Here is a 24,772-nt window from a genome sequence, read left to right as displayed (position 1 = left end):
CCTGAACTATCGGAGAACTTTGGTGAACACAGTAGGCCGAAACATAGTATGTGCACATGACCGACCCTTGTTACAGACCTGGGCTGCTGAGGCTCGTTGTGAGAGAATAATGTGAAGTGAGGTTTGTGGTTTCATAGCATCACATGACAGTATTGCTGAACAAGCAGGCCCACAGTATGCAGCTAAGAGTCAGATCCCCAAAACATACAGACTACAATCACCTGCAGACAGTTTTTTTAATTTAAAACGGGCAAGTCAGTTAAGAACAAATCCTTAGTTACAAATACGGCTTAGGAACAGTGTAAGAACTGCCTTGTTCACACCAACATATATATATATATTTTTAATACCTTGACAGCTCAGGGATTTGATGTAGCAACCTTTCGGTTACTGGCCTGACGCTCGAACCACTAGGCTAACTGCCGCCCCCAACACATAACAATGCTTGTGTTCATTCCATATAATCAAACAGTCATAAGTGTCACGTAATCTTCTATGAATAAGAGGTTATTAAACTCACCAGGCTTGATTATTATATCATTAGAATTAGACAGTAATTAAGGATGTTATCATCAAACTGAATACGTGTAGGACGGTTCGATAGACTGCCATCCCAAGAGCATAGGCCTAACATGCTGATACTAGTGAAGTCGGTGAAGACGACAACAATGAGGAGACAGACAGAGAGCTCGTCTGCAAGCGAAAGCTTGGAAGTAGGCTACATGCTAGGTGTGAGTAATAATGGAACTCTTGCAGTGACAGAGCCCAGACAGGAACCACATCACCACTGGCTGTGTGCACATAACATGCATGCATAGGAGCTGACTTAAGTTAAAACCATGCTGTCGGTTTGTTTGTTTGTTTGTTTGTTTGTGTGTGTGCGTGTGTGCGTGTGTGCGTGTGTACTAGAGGTCGACCGGAATGGAAGATTAATTAGGGCCGATTTCAAGTTTTCATAACAATCGGAAATCGGTATTTTCGGGCGCCGATTTGCTGATCAATTTTTTTTTTTATACCTTTTTAACTAGGCAAGTCAGTTAAGAACACATTCTTATTTTCAATGACGGCCTAGGAACGGTTGGTTAACTGCCTCGCTCAGGGGCAGAACCACAATTTGTCAGCTCGCGGGATCCAATCTTGTAACCTTACAGTTAACTAGTCCAACGCAATAACGACCTGCCTCTCTCTCGTTGCACTCCACAAGAAGACTGCCTGTTTCGCAAATGCAGTAAGCCAAGGTAAGTTGCTAGCTAGCATTACATTTATCTTATAAAAAACAATCAATCATAATCACAAGTTAACTACACATGGTTGATGATATTACTAGATATTATCTAGCGTGTCTTGCATTGCATATAATCTGACTGAGCATACAAGCATCTAAGTATCTGACTGAGCGGTGGTAGGCAGAAGCAGGCGCGTAAACATTCATTCAAACAGCACTTTCGTGCATTTTGCCAGCAGCTCTTTGTTGTGCGTCAAGCATTGCACTGTTTAACCGAAGTGAAATGGCTAGCTAGTTAGCCTGCGCTAATAGCGTTTCAAACGTCACTCGCTCTGAGCCTTCTAGTAGTTGTTCCCCTTGCTCTGCATGGGTAGCGGTGCTTCGATGGTGGCTGTTGTGTTGCTGGGTCGAACCCAGGGAGGAGCGAGGAGAGGGACGGAAGCTATACTGTTACACTGGCAATACTAAAGTGCCAATAAGAACATCTAATAGTCAAAGGTTAATGAAATACAAATGGTATAGAGGGAAATAGTCCTATAATTCCTATAATAAAAGGAACCACCAGCTTTCATATGTTCTCATGTTCTGAGCAAAGAACTGAAATGTTAGCTTTCTTACATAGCACATATTGCACTTTTACTTTCTTCTCCAACACTTTATTTTTGCATTATTTAAACGAAATTGAACATGTTTCATTATTTATTTGAGGCTAAATTGATTTTATTGATGTATTATATTAAGTTAAAATAAGTGTTCATTCAGTATTGTTGTAATTGTCATTAAATCAAATCAAATCAAATCAAATTTTATTTGTCACATACACATGGTTAGCAGATGTTAATGCGAGTGTAGCGAAATGCTTGTGCTTCTAGTTCCGACAATGCAGTAATAACAAGTAATCTAACTAACAATTCCAAAACTACTGTCTTGTACACAGTGTAAGGGGATAAAGAATATGTACATAAGGATATATGAATGAGTGATGGTACAGAGCAGCATAGGCAAGATACAGTAGATGGTATCGGGTACAGTATGTACAAATGAGATGAGTATGTAAACAAAGTGGCATAGTATAGTATTAAGTGGCTAGTGATACATGTATTACATAAGGATACCGTCGATGATATAGAGTACAGTATATACGTATGCATATGAGATGAATAATGTAGGGTAAGTAACATTTATATAAGGTAGCATTGTTTAAAGTGGCTAGTGATATATTTACATCATTTCCCATCAATTCCCATTATTAAAGTGGCTGGAGTTGAGTCAGTGTCAGTGTGTTGGCAGCAGCCACTCAGTGTTAGTGGTGGCTGTTTAACAGTCTGATGGCCTTGAGATAGAAGCTGTTTTTCAGTCTCTCGGTCCCAGCTTTGATGCCCCTGTACTGACCTCGCCTTCTGGATGATAGCGGGGTGAACAGGCAGTGGCTCGGGTGGTTGATGTCCTTGATGATCTTTATGGCCTTCCTGTGACATCGGGTGGTGTAGGTGTCCTGGAGGGCAGGTAGTTTGCCCCCGGTGATGCGTTGTGCAGACCTCACTACCCTCTGGAGAGCCTTACGGTTGAGGGCGGTGCAGTTGCCATACCAGGCGGTGATACAGCCCGCCAGGATGCTCTCGATTGTGCATCTGTAGAAGTTTGTGAGTGCTTTTGGTGACAAGCCGAATTTCTTCAGCCTCCTGAGGTTGAAGAGGCGCTGCTGCGCCTTCTTCACGATGCTGTCTGTGTGAGTGGACCAATTCAGTTTGTCTGTGATGTGTATGCCGAGGAACTTAAAACTTGCTACCCTCTCCACTACTGTTCCATCGATGTGGATAGGGGGGTGTTCCCTCTGCTGTTTCCTGAAGTCCACAATCATCTCCTTAGTTTTGTTGAAGTTGAGTGTGAGGTTATTTTCCTGACACCACACTCCGAGGGCCCTCACCTCCTCCCTGTAGGCCGTCTCATCGTTGTTGGTAATCAAGCCTACCACTGTTGTGTCGTCCGCAAACTTGATGATTGAGTTGGAGGCGTGCGTGGCCACGCAGTCGTGGGTGAACAGGGAGTACAGGAGAGGGCTCAGAACGCACCCTTGTGGGGCCCCAGTGTTGAGGATCAGCGGGGAGGAGATGTTGTTGCCTACCCTCACCACCTGGGGGCGGCCCGTCAGGAAGTCCAGTACCCAGTTGCACAGGGTGGGGTCGAGACCCAGGGTCTCGAGCTTGATGACGAGCTTGGAGGGTACTATGGTGTTGAATGCCGAGCTGTAGTCGATGAACAGCATTCTCACATAGGTATTCCTCTTGTCCAGATGGGTTAGGGCAGTGTGCAGTGTGGTTGAGATTGCATCGTCTGTGGACCTATTTGGGCGGTAAGCAAATTGGAGTGGGTCTAGGGTGTCAGGTAGGGTGGAGGTGATATGGTCCTTGACTAGTCTCTCAAAGCACTTCATGATGACGGAAGTGAGTGCTACGGGGCGGTAGTCATTTAGCTCAGTTACCTTAGCTTTCTTGGGAACAGGAACAATGGTGGCCCTCTTGAAGCATGTGGGAACAGCAGACTGGTATAGGGATTGATTGAATATGTCCGTAAACACACCGGCCAGCTGGTCTGCGCATGCTCTGAGGGCGCGGCTGGGGATGCCATCTGGGCCTGCAGCCTTGCGAGGGTTAACACGTTTAAATGTCTTACTCACCTCGGCTGCAGTGAAGGAGAGACCGCATGTTTTCGTTGCAGGCCGTGTCAGTGGCACTGTATTGTCCTCAAAGCGGGCAAAAAAGTTATTTAGTCTGCCTGGGAGCAAGACATCCTGGTCCGTGACTGGGCTGGATTTCTTCCTGTAGTCCGTGATTGACTGTAGACCCTGCCACATGCCTCTTGTGTCTGAGCCGTTGAATTGAGATTCTACTTTGTCTCTGTACTGGCGCTTAGCTTGTTTGATAGCCTTGCGGAGGGAATAGCTGCACTGTTTGTATTCGGTCATGTTACCAGACACCTTGCCCTGATTAAAAGCAGTGGTTCGCGCTTTCAGTTTCACACGAATGCTGCCATCAATCCACGGTTTCTGGTTAGGGAATGTTTTAATCGTTGCTATGGGAACGACATCTTCAACGCACGTTCTAATGAACTCGCACACCGAATCAGCGTATTCGTCAATGTTGTTATCTGACGCAATACGAAACATCTCCCAGTCCACGTGATGGAAGCAGTCTTGGAGTGTGGAGTCAGCTTGGTCGGACCAGCGTTGGACAGACCTCAGCGTGGGAGCCTCTTGTTTTAGTTTCTGTCTGTAGGCAGGGATCAACAAAATGGAGTCGTGGTCAGCTTTTCCGAAAGGGGGGCGGGGCAGGGCCTTATATGCGTTGCGGAAGTTAGAGTAACAATGGTCCAAGGTCTTTCCTCCCCTGGTTGCGCAATCGATATGCTGATAAAATTTGGGGAGTCTTGTTTTCAGATTAGCCTTGTTAAAATCCCCAGCTACAATGAATGCAGCCTCCGGATAAATTGTTTCCAGTTTGCAGAGAGTTAAATAAAGTTCGTTCAGAGCCATCGATGTGTCTGCTTGGGGGGGGATATATACGGCTGTGATTATAATCGAAGAGAATTCTCTTGGTAGATAATGCGGTCTACATTTGATTGTGAGGAATTCTAAATCAGGTGAACAGAAGGATTTGAGTTCCTGTATGTTTCTTTCATCACACCATGTCACGTTGGCCATGAGGCATACGCCCCGCCCCTCTTCTTACCAGAAAGATGTTTGTTTCTGTCTGCGCGATGTGTGGAGAAACCCGTTGGCTGCACCGCTTCGGATAGCGTCTCTCCAGTGAGCCATGTTTCAGTGAAGCAAAGGACGTTACAGTCTCTGATGTCCCTCTGGAATGCTACCCTTGCTCGGATTTCATCAACCTTGTTGTCAAGAGACTGGACATTGGCAAGAAGAATGCTAGGGAGTGGTGCGCGCTGTGCCCGTCTCCGGAGTCTGACCAGAAGACCGCCTCGTTTCCCTCTCTTTCGGAGTCGTTTTTTTGGGTCGCTGAATAGGATCCACTCCGTTGTCCTGTTTGTAAGGCAGAACACAGGATCCGCGTCGCGAAAAACATATTCTTGGTCGTACTGATGGTGAGTTGATGCTGATCTTATATTCAGTAGTTCTTCTCGACTATATGTAATGAAACCTAAGATGACCTGGGGTACTAATGTAAGAAATAACACGTAAAAAAACAAAAAACTGCATAGTTTCCTAGGAACGCGAAGCGAGGCGGCCATCTCTGTCGGCGCCGGAAGATATACCCAACGTACCCAACAAATAAAGAAAATAAAAATCGGCCGATTAATCGGAATTGGCTTTTTTGGTCCTCCAATAATCGGTATCGGTATTGAAAAATCATAATCGGTCGACCTCTAGTGTGTACGCGCACCTACCGTGCAGAGCAGTCATATGCAGCATTTCATCCGATTCACTGATTGAATTAGCAGAGTGCATCATGCCATCGGTGGGGCTGTAAAACACGCAGCCTCGCCAGCCTGACAGTCTGTTTCCACGTGAGCAAACGATTACATGAGTAGATTAGGGTTAGGTTCTACTAAGAGATACAGTATCTGCTGAAAATTCTACATTTTGGGGGGCATCTAAAGCTCATATGCGGCATTTCTACACAATGTAATATGTGGTGTCACTTTTATTGTAAATAAGAATAGAATATGTTTCTAAACACTTCTACATTGATGTGGATGCTTCCATAATTACATAGAATACTGAATGAACCGTGAATAATGATGAGTGGAAAGTTACAGATGCACAAATATCATACCCCAAAAACATGCTAACCTCTCACCATTACAATAACAGGGGAGGTTAGCATGTCTTTGGGGTATGATATTTGTGCATCTGTAACTTTCTCACTCATCATTATTCACGGTTCATTCGGTATTCTATGTAATTATGGAAATATCCACATCAATGTAGAAGTGTTTAGAAACATATTCTATTCTTATTTACAATAAAAGTGACACCACAACGACACAATACATTTACCATTCAATTCTATTGGACACAAAATAATAGGAAACAACCAAAACAAACAGCAAATGCATCTAAACAAATGTGTAGAGTCATTGTGTGCTATGAATGCTGGACCAAATACTTCACTTTTTACTACTTTAATAAACATACAAGTGAAGTTGTCCCAACACTTTTGCTCCCCTAAAATGGGGGGGGGGGGGGGACTATGTACAAAAAGTGCAGTAATTTCTAAACGGTTCACCTGACATGGATGAAATTACCCTAAAATTAAAGTGGACAGTCTGTACTTTAACTTCAAAGTCATTGGTTTTGATTTCCAAATCAAACTTTTGGGAGTATAGAGACAAAAGAAAATATGCTTCACTGTCCCAATAAGTACAGAGGGCGCTGTAATTCATGTCATTGGACTAATAGGGCTGTAGAGCTCTCTTTACTTGACACAATACAGCTGGATCGCCCCGTTCTGCCCCTAGGGGTCCGCCGCCCTGCAGCGCCCCCAACCTAACACACACCACTCAGCTTTAGGATCTTAGTAAAACATGTATTATTGGTTTCAGGTGTTAGGCCAAGGCCAGAGTGAGAACCAGCAGTATGGAAGACCCCCAGGGCCAGGACTGAGCAGCCCAGCAGCTAGGGATTGCCTTAATAGCTATCTCCCCTGACGTGGGCATGTTTTCACAACAGACTCCTTTTGTTGTACAGTATTCCACAAAGGCATCCAGACTTTATGAAAGTTGCACAGTATACCCTTAATCTTGTAATAACTCAAATCTAGTGATATGTCACTTGACATTTCTGCTATCCATTGTGGGAAGATAACCAACATTCCAATTTAACGGCAACGCATTTCTTAGTCCCTATAAATGCTAGGTGACAGTTTCTTCTGATGACAGTCTCCAGTAAGAACATACACTTTGCCAGAATTCAGCCAGCCTTCACAAGAGCATAGCATGTTCAAATATGTCCCCTTTTGTGTTTTACACCTCCAGCAGAGGAATAACATGTCTGAGTGCATGATATTCAGTTCCACTGGCATAATAGTAGGCTCTATGGATGGTCTTAAACTGCAGTAATTTATGTCTGAGATTATATGAACATGGCTTAGGTTATTCAAACCTATCTGTATCCATTCATCATCAACAATACTGTCTACCAGGTCTTCCTCACATGTTTGTTTGGCACGTCTTGTGTCATCGGGGAAAAGACGCTGTCAACCCTTAATACAGTTTGGAAATCAACTTTAGGGGTCAGACTGCCTTTAAATAGTTTCAATCTTTGAAGATTCTGGCTTGTCCAGTTTTTGCCCGCACAGAGAGAATAAAGAGTTGCATTTGCACAAGTTCACCTCAGTGCCGTCACAGACTGATCATCCCTGGTTGCCTGACCCTGCTGTCACCATCTGATGCTGCTCAGATGAAGCACGACAAAAGATTACCTTGGTGTACATTTATACATTGCATTATCCAATAATAGAATCAATGGTTCAATAATTGAAATGACCATTATTCTCAGATCCCTGACTATAGTCTATCCATCAACTCAAGACGGGACTTTGTATCCATTCACTGATTGTTATAATATACTGCAAAATTCACCTGAGCACCGTGGATTGGTCTTCCCTTGCAGTCTGACCCTGTCACCATCTCATCCTGCTAAGACATGATGAGCATAGTGATGTACACCATAACAGCGAAGCCTGTAGAGCTGTTAATACCATGTCAGTGTGAAAAGTAGGGAAAACCCTAGGGAAACTGACAGATAAATAACATTGCATTGCTATATTGACTCTAATAAAAACCTCACATTGCACGTTAGAATAATATCGGTCTTCAATCGTTTGGCTGCTGGTTTCATAATTTGATTCAGGTCTATTGAGCCAAAAATAATAGCTAAAGTTTGTGAGCTAGCTCGCTAACATTAGCCAACTTTTGGCTCTCTCTAATGGTAGCTACATCATCTGGCGAAAACTAGCCAAGTTAATTTACTTCTGTTGAAACAGGACAAAACATTTCCATACACACAACAGCTGTTAGATACTGCTACCTGACAGATAGCTCGAGACTAGAGCTGAACTGGCTGTGGTAGATACTAACTAGCTAACGTTAGCTAGCTAGTTCATTCACTTCAGACAGAACTTCAATCGAGAGGGGATGAAACATTAGCTAAAGTTACATGTCAGTTACACTACTAGCTCAGCACTGGAAATCTTTTTTCTTCTTCTTCCAAACAGCAGTTACCTTGCCAGCTACAACAGTCAAATAAAGAGTAGCCAGTTTCTGCTCTGCTTGCTTTTACAACTCGGAGAAAAAGCATAACACACACAGACAACAGCTGCCTCTGTTTGCATGCTCTGTGGGGTCCGCGCAGTCCTAAATCCAGCCGGCTCAAATCGCTAAACAGCCTACCCGACCGCACTGAGGTGTCCGCATGGTCCTAAAGCACACCGTTGCCACTTTTTGTATCACAGAGCAATGATGAAACTGGGGGGGACAAAAATACAATTTCAGAATGTGGCGGGGGGTCAAGTCCCCCTGACCACAGTGAAAGTTGCGCCCCTGAAATACTGTACCGTACAGTACACAGACTATATTGTCTATAATGACAAGAACTCCTGGAGCTAAGGCAACATGCCAGTCTAAAATAGGCCTATATAAAAAGGTAAAACTACTTAAATAATAAATGGAGATTAAGTTAACTGTTCAATAAACACACTCCTCTGAATTTGGACAACTGGCCCAGTTAAAACAGAGAGGACACAGAAAGCCAAAGTGGAATAGTGTAAAAGAAACACAGCCCAGCTGCTGTTGTATAATGTGACCTTTGGGGAAAAGGACACCCATATTAACTCTATACTGCATGGAACAAGAATGTGCACACTCACACACCTGACCATTGAGAGAGGACTTTCAGCACTGCAGCATACCACCCAGTGTCACACTGCTGGCTTGCTTCTGAAGCTAAGCAGGGTTGGTCCCTGGATGGGAGACCAGATACTGCTGGTAGTGCTGTTTGAGGGCCAGTAGGAGGCACACTTTCCTCTGGTCTAAAAAAAAAAATCCCAATACCCCAGGGTAGAGATTGGGGACATTGCCCTGTGTAAGTTGCTGTCTTTCTGATGGGATGTTAAACAGGTGTCCTGACTCTCTGTGGTCACTAAAGATCCCATGGCACTTATTGTAGGGGTATTAACACTGGTGTCCTGGCTAAATTCCTAATCTGTCACCTAATCATCCCCAGTTACAATTGGCTCATTCATGCCTTGTAACTGTTCCCCATGTTGTTGCTGTAAATGAGAATGTGTTCTCAGTCAATTTACCTGGATAAATAAAACAATTACATACATAGGTTCTAAGAATAATATCACCTGATTGGAACAGGGAAAACAATTCACTACAGGTGCTGTATGATGATGTCATACATACAGGAGTAAATAGATGATGTCATGCATATAACAGGTCTAAATAGATGTTATCATATTCTAACTTATGACATCTATTTACACCTGTTATATGCATGACATCGTCATAATCTATTTACACCTGTGACACGTCAAAGCTTAGGCACATTTGGACAAAATATGTTTTGCTTATGCTCAAAACAACAATGTCAATTTGGATGCTTGTCGCGTGACGATGATTAGAATGGGAACACAGCATGAGGACAAATGCGGAAGTGCATTGACTGTTGAAGAAAGCTGTAGGCTACAGTATATTCATGCATTGTGCACTGTGCAATAAACGTGTACGATCAACAAAAATGGGGGAGTCAATGTAATAGCGGTAAGAAACGGACAACAAACATTTCATTGCGCATAGCACACAAACCAAATATGAACCTGAAAGTATGACCTGATTAAATTACATCTCAAGCAGGGGACAAGGAAATGAAGGACAAGGTGATAAAAGTTTCAAACCCCACGAGGTTGTTTTATCGGTTCAGACATGACAACTTCATCAAGGCTAAATCCAGTAAAGGGCGGTAGGTAACCCAGCTGTTAAGAGCGTTGGGACAGTAACCGAAAGGTCGCTGGTTCGAATCCTCGATCAGACTACGTGAAAAACCTATCGATGTGCCCTTGAGCAAGGCACTTGCCCTAATTGCTCCTGAAATTTGCTGTAGATAAGACTAAGAGCGTATGCTAAATGACTAAAATGTCAATTATATTCACTTACCATTTCTTCGTGCATTCTACCGTCAGTTCTTGAAAAGTCGCCGCAAACTGGAATTTCGAGGCTTTCTTGCCGACACGCTGAAGTCTCTTCCAAACTGAAGTCATGTTTGGAGACTATAATGTTATTTTCTCAAGGGACATTGGTTTCAATCCTCTCCACAGTTCCCCTCTGCCCTCACTGCTTGGGGAAACACCAGTCTGTTGCCGCAACACTTGCGTTTGCTGCGAAAGAAAGACCGTCAATGTTCACTCACTGTTCAACAGTCTGACTGGTGTTCACATGTCCCGAATGTCACACACAGAATTCAGGCAAAACAAACGCACGCTACGACAGATCCGAACAGTGAGACAGACGACACCCCAAGCAAAAACAACTTTGATATGAACATATAACAATTTATCATTCAATAACACTTTTTTATTAAACATCAATTGAGGTATTGTATTTTCACTTGAAGCCTATGACTTAATTTTTTTTTTTTACATTTGACCAGTATGTTATTTAAATAATATTCTACTGGTTTAAAAATATAATACAAGTATGAAAAATAGGAAAGCATCTCCTTGTTATTGCTACTGTAGCTAGTCCATTGTTTGAGATGAGTGTGGGAAGCAATGTATATATTTTTTGAGTCCAAGGGTGCACTGTGTTTGGGGGTTGGGGAGGGGGACATGCCAATGTAACCCCATGGTAATAAGCCCACTATGGTCCTGGCTTTGCTGAGGTGTGGTAAGAGGTATTCAATAGGTACCAATAGCCTAAAAAAAAATAACTGGGGGGGGGGCATGTAAGAACCGGATATTTGGGGGGCCAGGAAACATGTCAAGGCAATATGTTCTTGCTTTAGTCCCTTCATACAGCAAACCAAAGGCTACAGTACACTGTACCTAATAGCAGGGGACTTTTCAGTTTACTCTGGTGTTTATTTATAAGTTGTGGCGCAACGCCGACCGACACAGGCAGCTGGGGAGTTTATTACTGGCCCTGAGAACAAAAGTGTAAGGGCTCTATTTTCATGTCATCCAACAAATGTAAACGCCAGGAGTTTGCTAAACGGCATTGGCACTTGGATTGGAACCTGCACTGTGGTCAGATGACGTGAAAATAGTGCTCTTTGACCTCATACACCAGTGGTGGGTTTGGCGTCAAAATAAGGATGAAAACGCAGAAAATAACCCCATACCCGACCCGTAAAATATGGTGGTGGTGAATCTTTGATGTTATGGGGCTATTTTGTTTCCACTGGTCCTGGGGCCCTTGCTCAGTTCAATGGTATCATGATGAACTTTTCCTGGTACCAGAATATTTTAGCCAAAAACCTGGTTGCCTCTACCAGGAGGCTGAAACTTGGCCGGAAGTGGATCTTCCAGCAAGACAATAACCCAAAGCACACATTAAAATCCAGAAAGAAATTGTTGATTGACAACAAAAATCAACATTTTGCAATGGCCATTTCAGTCTCTGAAACCCATTGGAATGGATCTGGAAAGATTCTGTATGGAAGAATGGTCTAAGTTTCCTCCCAATGTGTTCTCCAATCTTGTTAACTCATCTAGACAGGTTATTTAGAGGTAATATGTTTCCACAACAATCTTTTTCCTGTTGGGTGGGCCACCTATTGGTCGCTGCACTTCCTATTTTCCAGCTGCAGGGCCCCACTTGTGTCATTCAGTGCCACCTGGGTCCACAGGATGTGCTGGGAGAAATGGTACTTCAGGGAAACTGTATGCAGACAGCTAACTTCAAATGGAGGATTTAGAGCCAAAATGAGGTACAACTTGTCATGTCTCTGACGAGATTGACCTAGCTCCCTTTAAAATAAGGACGCTGTCCAGGTTAGTTGGCATAATTGGTAGAGGATGAATAGGCTGGAAGTCTCAGCCACAAGAGGTCGTCAGAGCAATCGTTAAGGCTGTTAATTAGACTCTGGGCCAAGTTGATTACCTGTCACAAACGTTTTCTAGGTGACAAAGTTGAAACTGTAGTTCACATTGGAATTGAGAGGAATTCCAAAAGTTGCCAACTAAATAGTTGACTGAGAAAAGGGATGAGGCCATAATGTCCCTCTCTTTCTAGGGGTGGAAAATAACATGGTGGTTATATGAGTCATGGAGAGATCAGAGCCACTGCAGCATGCAGAGCGATGTCCCATAGTCCCCTCCTTGATAAATATAGACACGCAGGGCCAAACACCTGCCGGCTGTCCATCAAAATGAAGGGGAGGGTGACAGCGAGAACCCAGAGACGCACTGGAAAAATGTTAACAAGGTCACTGAATATCATAACAATAATTGAGGCCTATAGGATATAAGGGTTCATATAGGGCTTTTGCAATATATACAATCAAGTGTTCTTGGATTAAAAGAGCAGCTATATATTCCTGGCACCAGATGAGATTTTGCACAGTCAGATCACCGTATTCCCCTCTCAATATAGCACTAAACTACCTATGGTCTTTGAGAGTGCACTATGACATATGCTGTGTCAAAAGCTACATTATATGCAACAGCAATCGCAAGACACCAATCTGTGTCCCATGAGGCTAGGAGTTAGATAATGTCACCACCTGGTTGGGAATCCCCCGTCTCTGTGTACGTGTGTGTGCATGTACAGTTGAAGTCGGAAGTTTACATACACTTATGTTGGAGTCATTAAAACTAGTTTTTCAACTACACAAATTTCTTGTTAACAAACTATGGTTTTGGCAAGTCGGTTAGGACATCTACTTTGTGCATGACACAAGTAATTTTTCCAACAATTGTTTACAGATTATTTCACTGTATCACAATTCCAGTGGGTCAGAAGTTTACATACATTAAGTTGACTGTGCCTTAAAACAGCTTGGAAAATTCCAGAAAATTATGTCATGGCTCCCCAAAAGGGCGAGGCTTGCAAGCCGAAGAACACCATCCCAACCGTGAAGCACGGAGGTGGCAGCATCATGTTGTGGGGGTGCTTTGCTGCAGGAGGGACTGGTGCACTTCACAAAATAGATGGCTTCATGAGGATGGACAATTAGGTGGATGTATTGAAGCAACATCTCAAGACATCAGTCAGGAAGTTTAAGCTTGGTCGTAAATCGGTCTTCCAAATGGACAATGATCCCAAGCATACTTACAAAGTTGTGACAAAATGGCTTAAGCACAACAAAGTCAAGGTATTGGAGTGGCCATCACAAAGCCCTGACCTCAATCCTATAGAACATTTGTGGGCAGAACTGAAAAAGTGTGTGCGAGCAAGGGGGCCGACAAACCTGACTCAGTTACACCAGCTCTTGTCAGTAAGAATGGGCCAAAATTCACCGAACTTGTGGGAAGCTTGTGGAAGGCTACCCTAAACCTTTTACACAAGTTAAACAATTTAATGGCAATGCTACCAAATACTAATTGAGTGAATGTAAAACTTCTGACCCACTGGGAATGTGATGAAAGAAATAAAAGCTGAAATAAAATCACTCTACTATTATTCTGACATTTCACATTCTTAAAATAAAGTGGTGATCTTAACTGACCTAAAACTGAGAATTTTTACTGGGATTAAATGTCAGGAATTGTGAAAAACTGAGTTTAAATGTATTTGGCTAAGGTGTATGCAAACTTCCGACTTCAACTGTATGTGTCAGAGGGAGTGACAGATTGTCCACCGTGTCCTGGGGGTCCTACGTGACCCACAGTTGCACAGTGCTCATACACAAGAGCGACCCAATCAGGGGTGTGCGTTGGGGGGGGGGATCCCTCCACCGTAGTTCTTCTGACCAGTGCATACCAGCCTCAGCCTGTTCATCTCACAACCTAAATGGGGACAACTGGGATTGCAAACCTGTGACTCAGGCAGCATGACGGGACGGTTAATCCATGAAAGAGAGTAGCTGTGTTTGAGAGCATCAACTCTGATCAGTCTGACTGGCTGATCTACCAATCACCTCCCATCCCTCAATAACTACTAATTATGATTTGTAGATCAGTCAGTCTGCTCAGTTGGTCATCAGCTACTAAGCAGAATTGATGCTCTCAAACATGGCCAGTTGCTACAAATCTTAGCAACAGAGAGATTGGATATAGGATTATTTGGGGCACAACAACAACCAGGAAGACACCACCCTCCACCTCAATTCATCGTCCTCTAAATGACCCAATAAGCACTACCGTGGATATGTTTATAGAGGATGTCTGAAAGGCTGCCTGGTAGGGTGCCAGAGCTGCCCAGTACAAGGCACAGGCTCTGAATCATGTTCCGTGGGCCCCCTCTATTTCATACAGAGTCGTAGCAGGGCAGGACTGACACTAACTGGGCTGCTGTCAATGGCAAAGGATCATCAGAGAACTCTACTCACAAGATATGGTACATTTACGATTTTATTCAGTGAAAGGTGCAACCAAAAAAAAAAACATGTACAGAGCATGCCCAGTATAAGAATGGGTAAAAACGACACAGGAAAAAAAATTGCCTCACATGTTTAGTGCATTCATGATCATGACAGTCTTAAGCCATTACATTCATCAGGGACTGACTGTGTGGCAAGTCATTTAGTTGACAAACACTTGTAATAGGAAAGTGTAGGACTTCGATACTAACAATTGTTTTTGGAATACGTCATAAAATGATTTTCATGTTAAGTCATGGTATGGAGTGGGAGAAATGGGAACGCTTTGTTTCTCAAGACGCCTTCCCTAAATGGGTCTGTATGACAAAAGATAGAACAACTGGCCCTGCAGATGCAGATGTCTGTTATTAGTACTTAATAAGACTGTCTGGCTTCTCAGATATTACAATCACTTTTCATCTTCGCAAAAAACACACTAAACTGTATTGTACCATTCAAATAACCAGAATACACAAACTCAACCCTTCTCTCAGGGGTTTACAATCATTTTTTTTAAATACCTCATCACCTGATTTACATTATTATAGGAAGTCTAAAATCAATACCATCTACGCAATATGAATATATTATTTTATTTACAAATCAACAATGACCTCAAAGGGATACTTCGGGATTTTGACAATTAGCCCTTTATCTACTTCACCAGAGTCAGATGAACTCGTGGACACAATTGTTATGTCTCTGTCCAGTATGGAGGAAGTTAGAAGTAGTTTCGCAAGCCAATGCTAACTCGCATTAGTGCAATGGCTGGAAGCCATGCTAGCAGATACCAATAGACTTCCAGTCATTGCGCTAGCACTAGTAACTAGCAATTGTGCTAGCCAGCAACTTTCTTCAAACTGGTGTCCACGAGCTCGTCGGACTCTAGGGAAGTAGATACATTTCCAAAATCCCAAAGTACAAAGTATTCCTGTAAGCAGCTAACATGTAGACTAGAGGTCAAATTCAAATAACTTTTACAGTTCTTATACAAAACAAATACATTAATGTATTAGTCCCCAAGACGAAGAATTTTAGCAACATAGTCAAATCACTCACCCATCTATTTCAACGTCTTTGAATGCTAACGGTGGGAGTTAGGAACAGTGTTCTGGGTCAGGATCATGGGGATTCGGCTGGTCAGGGGTGCAGGCGGTTCCAGAGGACAGGGGGCAATTGAGTCAGGGAGAGTGTACTGGAGCTCCTCTGGGTCCAGAGTCCTCTTCACTGAGCACCATCTCATCCCCATCTGTTCCCTTCACTTCTCTGTCCTGGGGTCCACAGAACAGCCGGAACACTGCTTGGACCTGTGGCACCTCCGTGGCAGTCTCCTGGAAAGTCAGAATCGCCACGATGCCAGCCATTAAATAACCTGTGGAGAAGAAAAAAAAAAAAACGGTAGACATATGAGACGGATACATCCGATTAAGCTGTGAGGACAAGAGGGGAAGCAGAAGCCTGTGTGGAGGACCAGGCAGGATTAGGGTCAATTCCATTTCCATCTTGATTATTGCCAATTCTGAAATCAACTGCAAAAAAAAAAAAAAAAAAGTCTAAATTGAATTGACCCCAACTCTGCTATGGCTACTCTCACAGGAGGTGAGGAATTCCATGCACTCCTTGGTCGCCTTGTTGCGCCTTTTCCCCAGTAGGTAGTCCCCCTGGCCGATGGTGCTGAGGGTGACCACGCAGAAGAACAGGGTGTCCAGGAAGCTCCACTCTGGCTCCAGGTAACAGAGGCTGGTAGCGGGCAGCAGGAACAAGAGTATCACCAGGACCAGAGAGAAGAGGCTGGCATGGATCAGCACTGCCCGGCCGTAGGGCAGGCCCCAGTAGGTCTGGAGGTGGCGCACAGGGCCGTGGGTAAGGATGGGCAGCATGAGGTCAGACAGGCAGGAGAGGACATAAAGGGTGAGGGGGATTCCCAGCAGGCAGTAGAAGATGCAGAAAAGTTTGCCGTCATCAGAAAGGAGACTGGCGTTACCATAACCTGCGGAAAAAAACAGTTGGCATAAAAAGTGGATTTACAGGGATTTTGACTTCCATGTGAAACAAGTAACCTAAAGCATGTTTTACTAGGGTAGTTGTGAGATGTGTGCACACATCTACATAGACCCTAAAGCCATCTTTGAATTTTTGCATCTGACTTTGGCCTGCGGCAACAGGATGTAGCCTACACTATCCTCAATAAAACTACATTGCACATGAGAGAACTATTCAAGTGGTTCAATATGTGATTATTTGGCCCTACAATAAATCATAAAATGTACATCAATCTAACTGTGGAATCAACTAGCTTTATTTATTTGTTCTTCTTACCACGGACAGTCAAAACATTGATCACAAAGAACATGGACGAGATAAAATCCCAGCTCCAATCATCTCTGTGTGCATCTAAGACAGCAATGTTTCGATTAGCAGAAAAGGACGCTTTCACGATAATTGTATCCAGCCTGCTCTCCGGTGCGCAGTAGTTGTCCCTCAGAAAGTTCCCTCGGAGTTCAAGGACCTGTGCTCTGAGCTTGTTTTCCTGGGGCTGCTCAATAGCCATGAGCACCAGACCCCCAAAGAGTGTGAAGAGGACGTAGCTGAGGAGCAGGAACCAGAAGGCATGCTTCCGACAGAACCTCTGGGACGAGTCGACCCAACAGACCATGGTTGTTTGTCGGACTGACCTTGCTGTGTATCGCTAGTGGAGGTAACCAAACACTCAGACGCAGGTGAGCCACTTGTTTTAAATATTTAAAACACAATTCAAACACCAATCCACTCATTGAGAACTCCATAGAATGTCAATTCTGGAAATGAATTAACTCAAATTAAATAGGAAAAAACTGTCGAAAACATATCAAGTTTGAATTTCACTGTAAATAACAAATGTGGAAAATATGTAATATTGTAAGAATATTTATTTTAGGATATTGGCTATCGTCCATATACATGTACTGGTTGGTAAAATTACTCAGGTACATGGTAGAAAATACATTGTCCATGTGTTAAGACGGTGTCAAGCTCTCAGCTCGGTGCGAATACTCCTTCCATATCCATGGATTCCACTATTCAACACACCCCAGGCCCATTAGTCTGAAGTTGTCAAACTAGTAGTGTCCTTATGGTGCATTCAAGACAACTGGGAACTCAAGAACAAATGAGGTCAAATCATGACGTCAGTGATTTTCAGGTTGGAAAATCGGAGCTCTAGAACAATGTGTACATGAGTCAGTGTCTCTTATGCGACTCCTGTAGGGTCCCTCCCACCTAATGTGCCTATCCTCTAGTCCTAGTCTACCTCTTATGTCATAGGCCGAATAGGGAGGGAGGATATAGGGAACTCCACCTGCACTACTGAGCAGTGAGGTAGCCTCAGCCTGTTCCAAGGCCTTGACCCCCAACCATAGTCTCACTTTTCTCTCTCTCTCAGAGGGGCAGGTGCAGGGAGTAGTGGGAGCAGGTCCAGCGGCGCACCGGTTTGCCAACCCTCCCGATGACGGGCAGCTTGTGGGCGTAGGCACGGGGCGGTACGGTGGACAGGGGTGGGGGAGAGCTGAAGCTGGTCTGGAAGCGGCGACCCTGGCAGCGCCGGCCCATCTGACGTCCCCCGATGAGGAAGGAGAATGTGGGGGGTCCGGTCTGAGGAGGGGGGAAACGGGCCTTGGTGAACACGTCGCGGGATGGACCCGCTGAGCGCTGTCCCGGCCGGGAGGAGGAGTTTCTGCGCTGGATGGAGGATGAGGAGGAAGAGCGAGCCAGGGACCTGAGAGAAGGAAAGAGAGAGGTAAAAGGAACATGTTAGCTATAGTAGATAAATAATTTCAGCCTTCAAAAAGGTACATGTAACTGCCAAAATAAAGGAAACACTGGAGTAAATTAGGGGTACAAAGTATATTGAAAGCAGGTGCTTCCACACAGATGTGGTTCCTGATTTAATTCAGCAAACAGCATCCCATCATGCTTAGGGTGGGTCATGTATAAAAAACACCCAGTTGTCCATTGTTTCTGTCAACGCCAAAGATTTTCTGACCACCCTATTAAGAAACTATTTTGGAGTTTCCTTTATTTTGGTTGTTACCTGTATATATTCTTCAGAAAAACATAAGAACTTATTTTTTTGTTCTAAATGTGTGTGGAGTGTTAGACACCAGCTTTCTGTCTGGACCAGCTGTCTGGTTGTCTTTCTTTCTCCGGTTTCTCTATGGTGTGATTAAAACAGGCTGTCTTATGGTCTGCGAGACACCCGCTCTGATCACATCACTCATTATCACTTCTTAAAATTGGCATTTTTTCACTACTAAGCAATGTGGACAATGTGCAAGATGCGATAGAAATCATAATTTATTTGCACAGAAGTGCATTGTAAATTGTACTGGTAATGTATGCAATCTAAATAAATAAAGGATATGTTTTACTTTATGAGTGAGAGCTGTGCCTCTCACACCCTCCTATAATATAACTAGTTATACAGATGCTACATTACCTTCCTGGAGCAGTGGCAGCTAGACTAGGTGGGGCGGGCTCAGTGCGAGGGCTCCCGTCTTGCCGGGGGCTGATGTTGAGGTTAGCAGTGAGCTGAGGCATCTTGCGCGTGGTGTCTGGGTTAGCAGCGGGACCAGGGGGCTCCTTCCTCGTATCAGGGGGCTGGGAGGGGGCTGACGGGGGGCAACCTCCCAAGCTGGGGCCCGTGCTGAAGCGTACCGCCAGGCTGTCGCCGAAGAAGGAGTAGAGCTCACAGTACATGGCGGGCAGGGGGACGGGGGTCCAGTCATCCCAGGGGGTGCCAGCCCCCCCAGGTCCCTGCAGGTGGCTGGCGATGCCCAGGGCGGCCTCGGAGAGGGGCTCTGGAGGGGGGCTGAGCCCGGGGGAACTCACCCTGAAACCCATCACGCCCCCAGAACCCGGCTGGGCGCTGCTGCTCCCCTCCGCTGGCTGGGAAAGAGACTGGGCTTTCATCTTCAGCAGGCGCTCCACCGCCACCTGCAGGACAGACGGGAGATTGGTACTTAGTGGGCACAGTGGAGGTTGATAGGGTGTGTTCCCAACATAAAAAATGTAAAGCGCTTTGAGATCGGGTGAAAGGCGCAACATAAATGCAATTCATGACAATACATTACTGGGAATCTCTTGTATTACTTTGGAAAGCTTTGATTGCATTAGAGAACGGCAGATATGGATTTTTTTAACCTCAACGAGGCCAACATTTTAGGCCGATATTCAATATCATTACATTATAACATTTTAATGACAACATTTCCCAGAGACAGCCGTGTATGCATTAATGCATAAATTTTTAAATCAAACCATACATTTGACATTTTTACTAATCTAATTACATAACAATTTCAATAATTTTATGAATGGCAAATCTCTTGCTCAACTGGATTAATGGAGATGGCATAGGCCTACTCACAATACAGGTGAACGCATATTCAATAGGAGCGTGTGCATGCATTGAGTTATTGAGCTTGTTTTGGCTTATCGGTGGAGTGTACAGTGCTACAGATGACAAACAATCTGTTAGCCTTCCATTTTGGACTCATATTAGCCTACTGATCAACAACATTTGACAAAAAGCATCACTCAAAAGAGTGTCATGTCTGTATGGAAGGACATAGGCATTGCTGTTAGTTTGAGAATATAAAAGAACATATTTTCAATGCAAGCGTTCTTGTTCCATAAACAAGGAGGAAGATTCTTAGGCAGCTAAACCTATTGACAACCTTCATTTGGGCATTTTAAGACACTTCCTTCTTTCCCCATTGTGATAACAACCTAATCCGACTATCAACTGTCAATTTACAGATCCGATAGCTGCTGGTCAGATCAGCACACCAGTAAATAGCTAAAGTTACAACGCAAGTCAGAGGGCTCGCTGCCGAAAATGGTGCATGTTCAAAATGAGAACCAGCTTGACGTTGGCTATTATCTCCTATCTGATATCTTAGTACCATGTACATCTAGCCAGCATAGTAGTCCCATGTAGCTCAGTGGGTAGAGCCCGGCGCTTGCAATGCCAGGGTTGTGGGTTCAATTCCCACAGGGGACTAGTATGGAAAATGTATGCAGTCACTAATGTAAGTACGTAGCATCTGCTGAATGACAACAATGTCAAGTCTCATATAGCCACCTAGCTAACACCACAAATTAAAGGGTTGGTTATAGTAATTTTTGCTATCTGCTTAGCTTGCATGCATGCATGTCCAGACACGTAGACATTGGCCTTATTATAAGTTATTTAACTAAATGAATATTAGCAACAGGAGTCACTGTGTCAATTCACCAATACTACACCTTTCTGTTGGAGAATGAGCTATATTGATGCTGCTGATTTTCCCAGCTAGACAAGCCTCAGCATTGGGCAGTGCTCGTGGCTCAAGCAGTGAGGGGCGGCTGGCATAGCAGCAGTTTTACTATGTAGAGGGATTGTCGACAAAGCCAATAGAGGAGGGCCGAAAGACTTAGAAAAGGCAAATATTGTCCGTTCTCTAGTACGCCTCACAGAAAACCTACCACATTACAGACTCAGTGACTGGTCTGCTGCACTTACCAGGATGGCTCCGTAGACCTTGTGTCCGTCTGCTTTCACCTGGGCGTTGGAGACGGAGTAATCATCCAGGACAGCTTGCAGGTTAGCCCAGTAGGCTGGCAGGTGTGGATATAACACCCGCTCAACAGCCTACAAAAGACACACACAGACACAAACGGTGATCAGCAAAGATCCTAAAAATGAACCAACAGAAACGAAAGAAAACACACTCTCACTCAAAGACGATCAAGATAGAGGAAACGTAGTTACCTTCCACCCGAGTGCGTGTAGCCCCACGACAGCTCCATAGTGAGAACAAAGTGGGCGGACCGGGTCTGACAGAACCTTCTGCAGAGACAGCAGAATCTGATGGTACAGACCACTGACCAGGTCTCCATGGGTCCTGACAAAGACACGTTTTGGAGAGAATTACGTCAAGATGGCCGTGATCCTGTTGTTGACAGTGTCACAGAGACTAAGATGGTCCACTTTTGACCAAAACATTATTTAAAGGTGGTATTAGGAGCATTAGTGTGCAGGCCTTTGTTTTTTTCCCCCTCATGAACCAATAAGTGTATCAGTCAAACTGCCATGGTCTGAGGGGCTTTGTCCACTTGTCTAGTCATTCTACTGTACATATCTGTACTGTATATATAGTGCATATTTATCGGTGGTCAGTCATACCAGAAGATGTGGCTGAGCAGAAGTGCTGCGTAGTCCCTTAAGGTCCAGTGGTCGTTGAGGGGGTTGATGGAGGCGGCCAGCGGCTCCAGGATGCAGTACATGACGCTGGACACCAGGCTACGCACATAGGAGCCGAGGTACAGGTAGGGGTTCTGCACCAGACTCTTCACCATGTGCAGCAGACGGTTCAGCTGCTCCAGGTCGTGGCTCACAGACTTCACCTGGTGGGCAGAGTGGAGAGAGGGGTAGATGTGAAGTACAGCGCTAGCTACATTTAGTAAAGATACGGACAGGACTTTTTCCTGACGAGGATCATATCCAGGGCATAGTTATAGGCTACTGTATGATTAGGGTTTTCTAGAGTTTCTCCTGGTCAGGAAAAACTCATTGCCCTATAGGCACTAAACGACTGGAGATTTGAATGCATCCATGACGTTAGATTTTGTGTTTCAAATAAGTATAACATACCCCACTGATGACATATACAAAATATGGCAGGAGGGCAGCAATCTTGGAGTTGGACTGGAGATCCAGCAAAGCCACCTGATGAGGAAATAGTTAATCCACCATGGATTAAAATGTTTGAGCGATTTCAACAGTTTCTCCAATCTAATGTGTTCTATCACATGTCAACGCCAGGACAAAACTGTACCTTCATAAGGTGTGGGTCCTCTCCTAGTATGGCCCGGGTGATCTGCTGGTAGTACTTGAGCAGATCCTCAGAGAGAGTTTGTACAGCACTGGGAACTGTGAAGGAGAGTAAAAGGAGGGATCAACCACTCTGCAAAAGCCATGGGAGTAAATATCACCCAACGTTCAAATTTACTCTGAGCCCTTACCTGTACCTTGAGGCTCCAGGTTGCCTTTCCCATCCAGATAAGACACGTTCACTAGTAGGAGAACAAATCATAGTCACCATAAATTCTACTAAATCTCTTACAAGTTGAATGAGTATCGATTTGACTATTGATGTGCAGGTGGCGGGTTAGTATATAGTAAGTCAGTGAGACGCATTTCTATAACAAGCATTGGCGGTCATACCTCGCACCATGGTCTCTGCACAGCCCTTGGGTATGTTGGTGGCCAGGGCAAGTTCAACCAGGTTGACATCACGGTCATCCACAAAGAATAGCTCGCCCTCCTTGATCGGTCGGAAAGGTAGGGCATCTTGCGCACCGTAGCCAGCTATGGCCTGGCAAAAAGAGAAGACAGTACAGATAGGAGTTCAGTTAGAGCAACAACAATAAAGACAAACATCACTCAGCAAGCGTGATTCAGTTGAAACAGGCTCACACAATGTATACACTGAGTGTAAAAACATTAGGAAAACCTGTTCTTTCAATGACAGGCTGACTAGCTGAACACTATGACCCCTTATTGACGCCACTTGTTAAATCAACTTCAATCAGTGTCGATTAAGGGGTGGAGACAGGTTAAATCATGTTTTTTAAGCCTTGAGACAACTGTGACATGGACTGTATGTGTGCCATTCAGAGGGTGGGCAAAACAAGATTGAAGTGCCTTTGGTAGTAGGTACCAGGCGCACCCGGTTTGATTGTGTCAAGAACTGCAACATTGCTGGGCTTTTACACTATCAACAGTTTCCTGTGTGTATCAAGAATGGTCCACCACCCAAAGGACATCCAGCCAACTTGACACAACTGTGGGAAGCATTGGAGTTAACATGGGCCAGCATCCCTGTGGAACGCCTTCGACACCTTGTCGAGTCCATGCCCTGACGAATTGAGACTGTTCTGAGAGAAAAAGGGGGTGCAACTCAATAGTAGGAAGGTGTTCCTAATGATTAGTACACTAATTGCATGTATACATTCAATAAAACAGTAGGCACTCTCTCACCTCCACATTGCTCCAGCGCAGTGCTCTGTTGAAGTCCTCTACTGTCAGCTTCCTCCTCTTGGCATGTCTCATGAACTGAGAGCTGCTCTGTGTTGGTCAAAGTCACATCAGACAAACAAATATCTACAAATAGCCAACTTTACATACTTTACCTATGAATGGGGCTCAGAGTTCGTCCTGGTCAGAACAAATGGTGAGGGAAAACTCCTGGCCCTCACGACATCGTACAATCAACATCGATTTCGCACCGGTTTTATTGTTTACCTGTGTGGCTTCCCTAAGCCGGTAGCAGACATCTTCAGCCAACAATGCAGCCACATCGTCGCTGAGTTCTACTCCCGCACTCTCAGCCATGAGTTTGACAGACTCTCTGGGGACTTCCGCGAAGCGCCTCTCCTCCATGCTCACGGCAGCGTCCCGGTAGACCCGCAGATCTGAGGAGCGAGACCTGCAAAATAACCACACGTGTATCTTGCTGGTATAGTTAGCTTACTAGCTAACGAATATGATTTGTTAGCATTAGCTAGCCAATTTATCTTGAATCGTGCAGGCGACGATTAAAAGTTTATACGAAAACAATGCCAACAGTCTGTAGCTCAATGCGACACAATCACTTACCAACTGGACAGTATGAATTTGCAAGGTTATTGCTCTAAACCGCACACAGGAACCTCACTCGGGTGCGCCGACATTTTCCGGAAAGCCAGCCTTCCAAAGATTGGTCCAATTCGATGTCACTCAAATGTGCGTCACTCCCACAACCGCTACTTAATTCTTCTGTGGATTTTATTTTAAAAAAAATTATGGCGGTTGGCAGCCAATTTTAATGTATTACCTCCACCAACTGGACTGTACCCCTGCCAAACCCTAACGACGCAGGGCTAGGTCTGCATTGGCTGTGCAGTATTAAGGGTGATGTGGACTCTGCAGAAGTCAGGGCATTCAC

At 44.4% G+C, this 24,772-nt stretch overlaps 3 protein-coding genes across 30 annotated transcripts in view; all 3 read right to left on the bottom strand.

Annotated features, from left to right (window-relative positions):
* Positions 1-11,048, bottom strand: part of LOC110531861 (EH domain-binding protein 1) — a 67,875-nt gene extending 56,827 nt beyond the window's left edge. For 17 of the 27 annotated variants that reach the window (XM_036987738.2, XM_090183965.1, XM_036987743.2 and 14 more), the window contains exon 1: positions 10,403-11,048. In XM_036987738.2, coding sequence (XP_036843633.2) covers positions 10,403-10,506 — 104 coding nt within the window. In that variant the 5' untranslated portion in view covers positions 10,507-11,048. The remainder of the gene's footprint in view (positions 1-10,402) is intronic. The other 10 variants (XM_090183964.1, XM_090183972.1, XM_090183981.1 and 7 more) reach the window with 6 other exon arrangements.
* Positions 11,049-14,739: 3,691 nt separating this feature from the next.
* kcnk7 (potassium two pore domain channel subfamily K member 7) lies at positions 14,740-17,421 on the bottom strand. Its single transcript, XM_036987737.2, has 2 exons — positions 17,085-17,421; positions 14,740-16,755 (listed from the first exon to the last, which is right to left on the bottom strand). The coding sequence occupies exons 1-2, from the start codon at positions 17,419-17,421 to the stop codon at positions 16,319-16,321; spliced, it is 774 nt and encodes a 257-aa protein (XP_036843632.2). The 3' UTR covers positions 14,740-16,318.
* Positions 17,422-17,494: 73 nt separating this feature from the next.
* taf6l (TAF6-like RNA polymerase II, p300/CBP-associated factor (PCAF)-associated factor) lies at positions 17,495-24,772 on the bottom strand. Of its 2 annotated transcripts, none has more exons than XM_021615327.3 (12): positions 24,445-24,772; positions 24,091-24,274; positions 23,827-23,913; positions 23,011-23,161; positions 22,809-22,859; positions 22,622-22,716; positions 22,438-22,512; positions 21,970-22,190; positions 21,556-21,688; positions 21,307-21,435; positions 19,240-19,736; positions 17,495-18,519 (listed from the first exon to the last, which is right to left on the bottom strand). In XM_021615327.3, the coding sequence occupies exons 2-12, from the start codon at positions 24,226-24,228 to the stop codon at positions 18,183-18,185; spliced, it is 1,914 nt and encodes a 637-aa protein (XP_021471002.2). In that variant the 5' UTR covers positions 24,229-24,274; positions 24,445-24,772; the 3' UTR covers positions 17,495-18,182. The 2 variants fall into 2 exon arrangements, with proteins under 2 accessions (XP_021471002.2, XP_021471003.2); XM_021615328.3 differs by having other exon boundaries at positions 24,091-24,260; positions 24,445-24,761.

The sequence above is a fragment of the Oncorhynchus mykiss genome, chromosome 9 (assembly GCF_057628025.1).
Source record: "Oncorhynchus mykiss isolate SJ-2025 chromosome 9, ASM5762802v1, whole genome shotgun sequence".
NCBI lineage: Eukaryota > Metazoa > Chordata > Actinopteri > Salmoniformes > Salmonidae > Oncorhynchus > Oncorhynchus mykiss.
Note: the sequence above shows the minus strand (reverse complement) of the source record. Positions and strands in the feature narration are given on the sequence as shown.

What these genes read in the sequence shown, in the direction of transcription:
- kcnk7 (XM_036987737.2), bottom strand. Translation starts at nt 17,421, where the DNA reads ATGGTCTGTTGGGTCGACTCGTCCCAGAGGTTCTGTCGGAAGCATGCC. An exon ending in CAATGTTTTGACTGTCCGTG is followed by an intron (nt 16,756 to 17,084) that starts GTAAGAAGAACA and finishes TTTTTTCCGCAG; the next exon opens with GTTATGGTAACGCCAGTCTC.
- taf6l (XM_021615327.3), bottom strand. Translation starts at nt 24,228, where the DNA reads ATGGAGGAGAGGCGCTTCGCGGAAGTCCCCAGAGAGTCTGTCAAACTC. An exon ending in AGGACCCACACCTTATGAAG is followed by an intron (nt 22,513 to 22,621) that starts GTACAGTTTTGT and finishes TTTCCTCATCAG; the next exon opens with GTGGCTTTGCTGGATCTCCA. An exon ending in TTGTATATGTCATCAGTGGG is followed by an intron (nt 22,191 to 22,437) that starts GTATGTTATACT and finishes TCTGCCCACCAG; the next exon opens with GTGAAGTCTGTGAGCCACGA.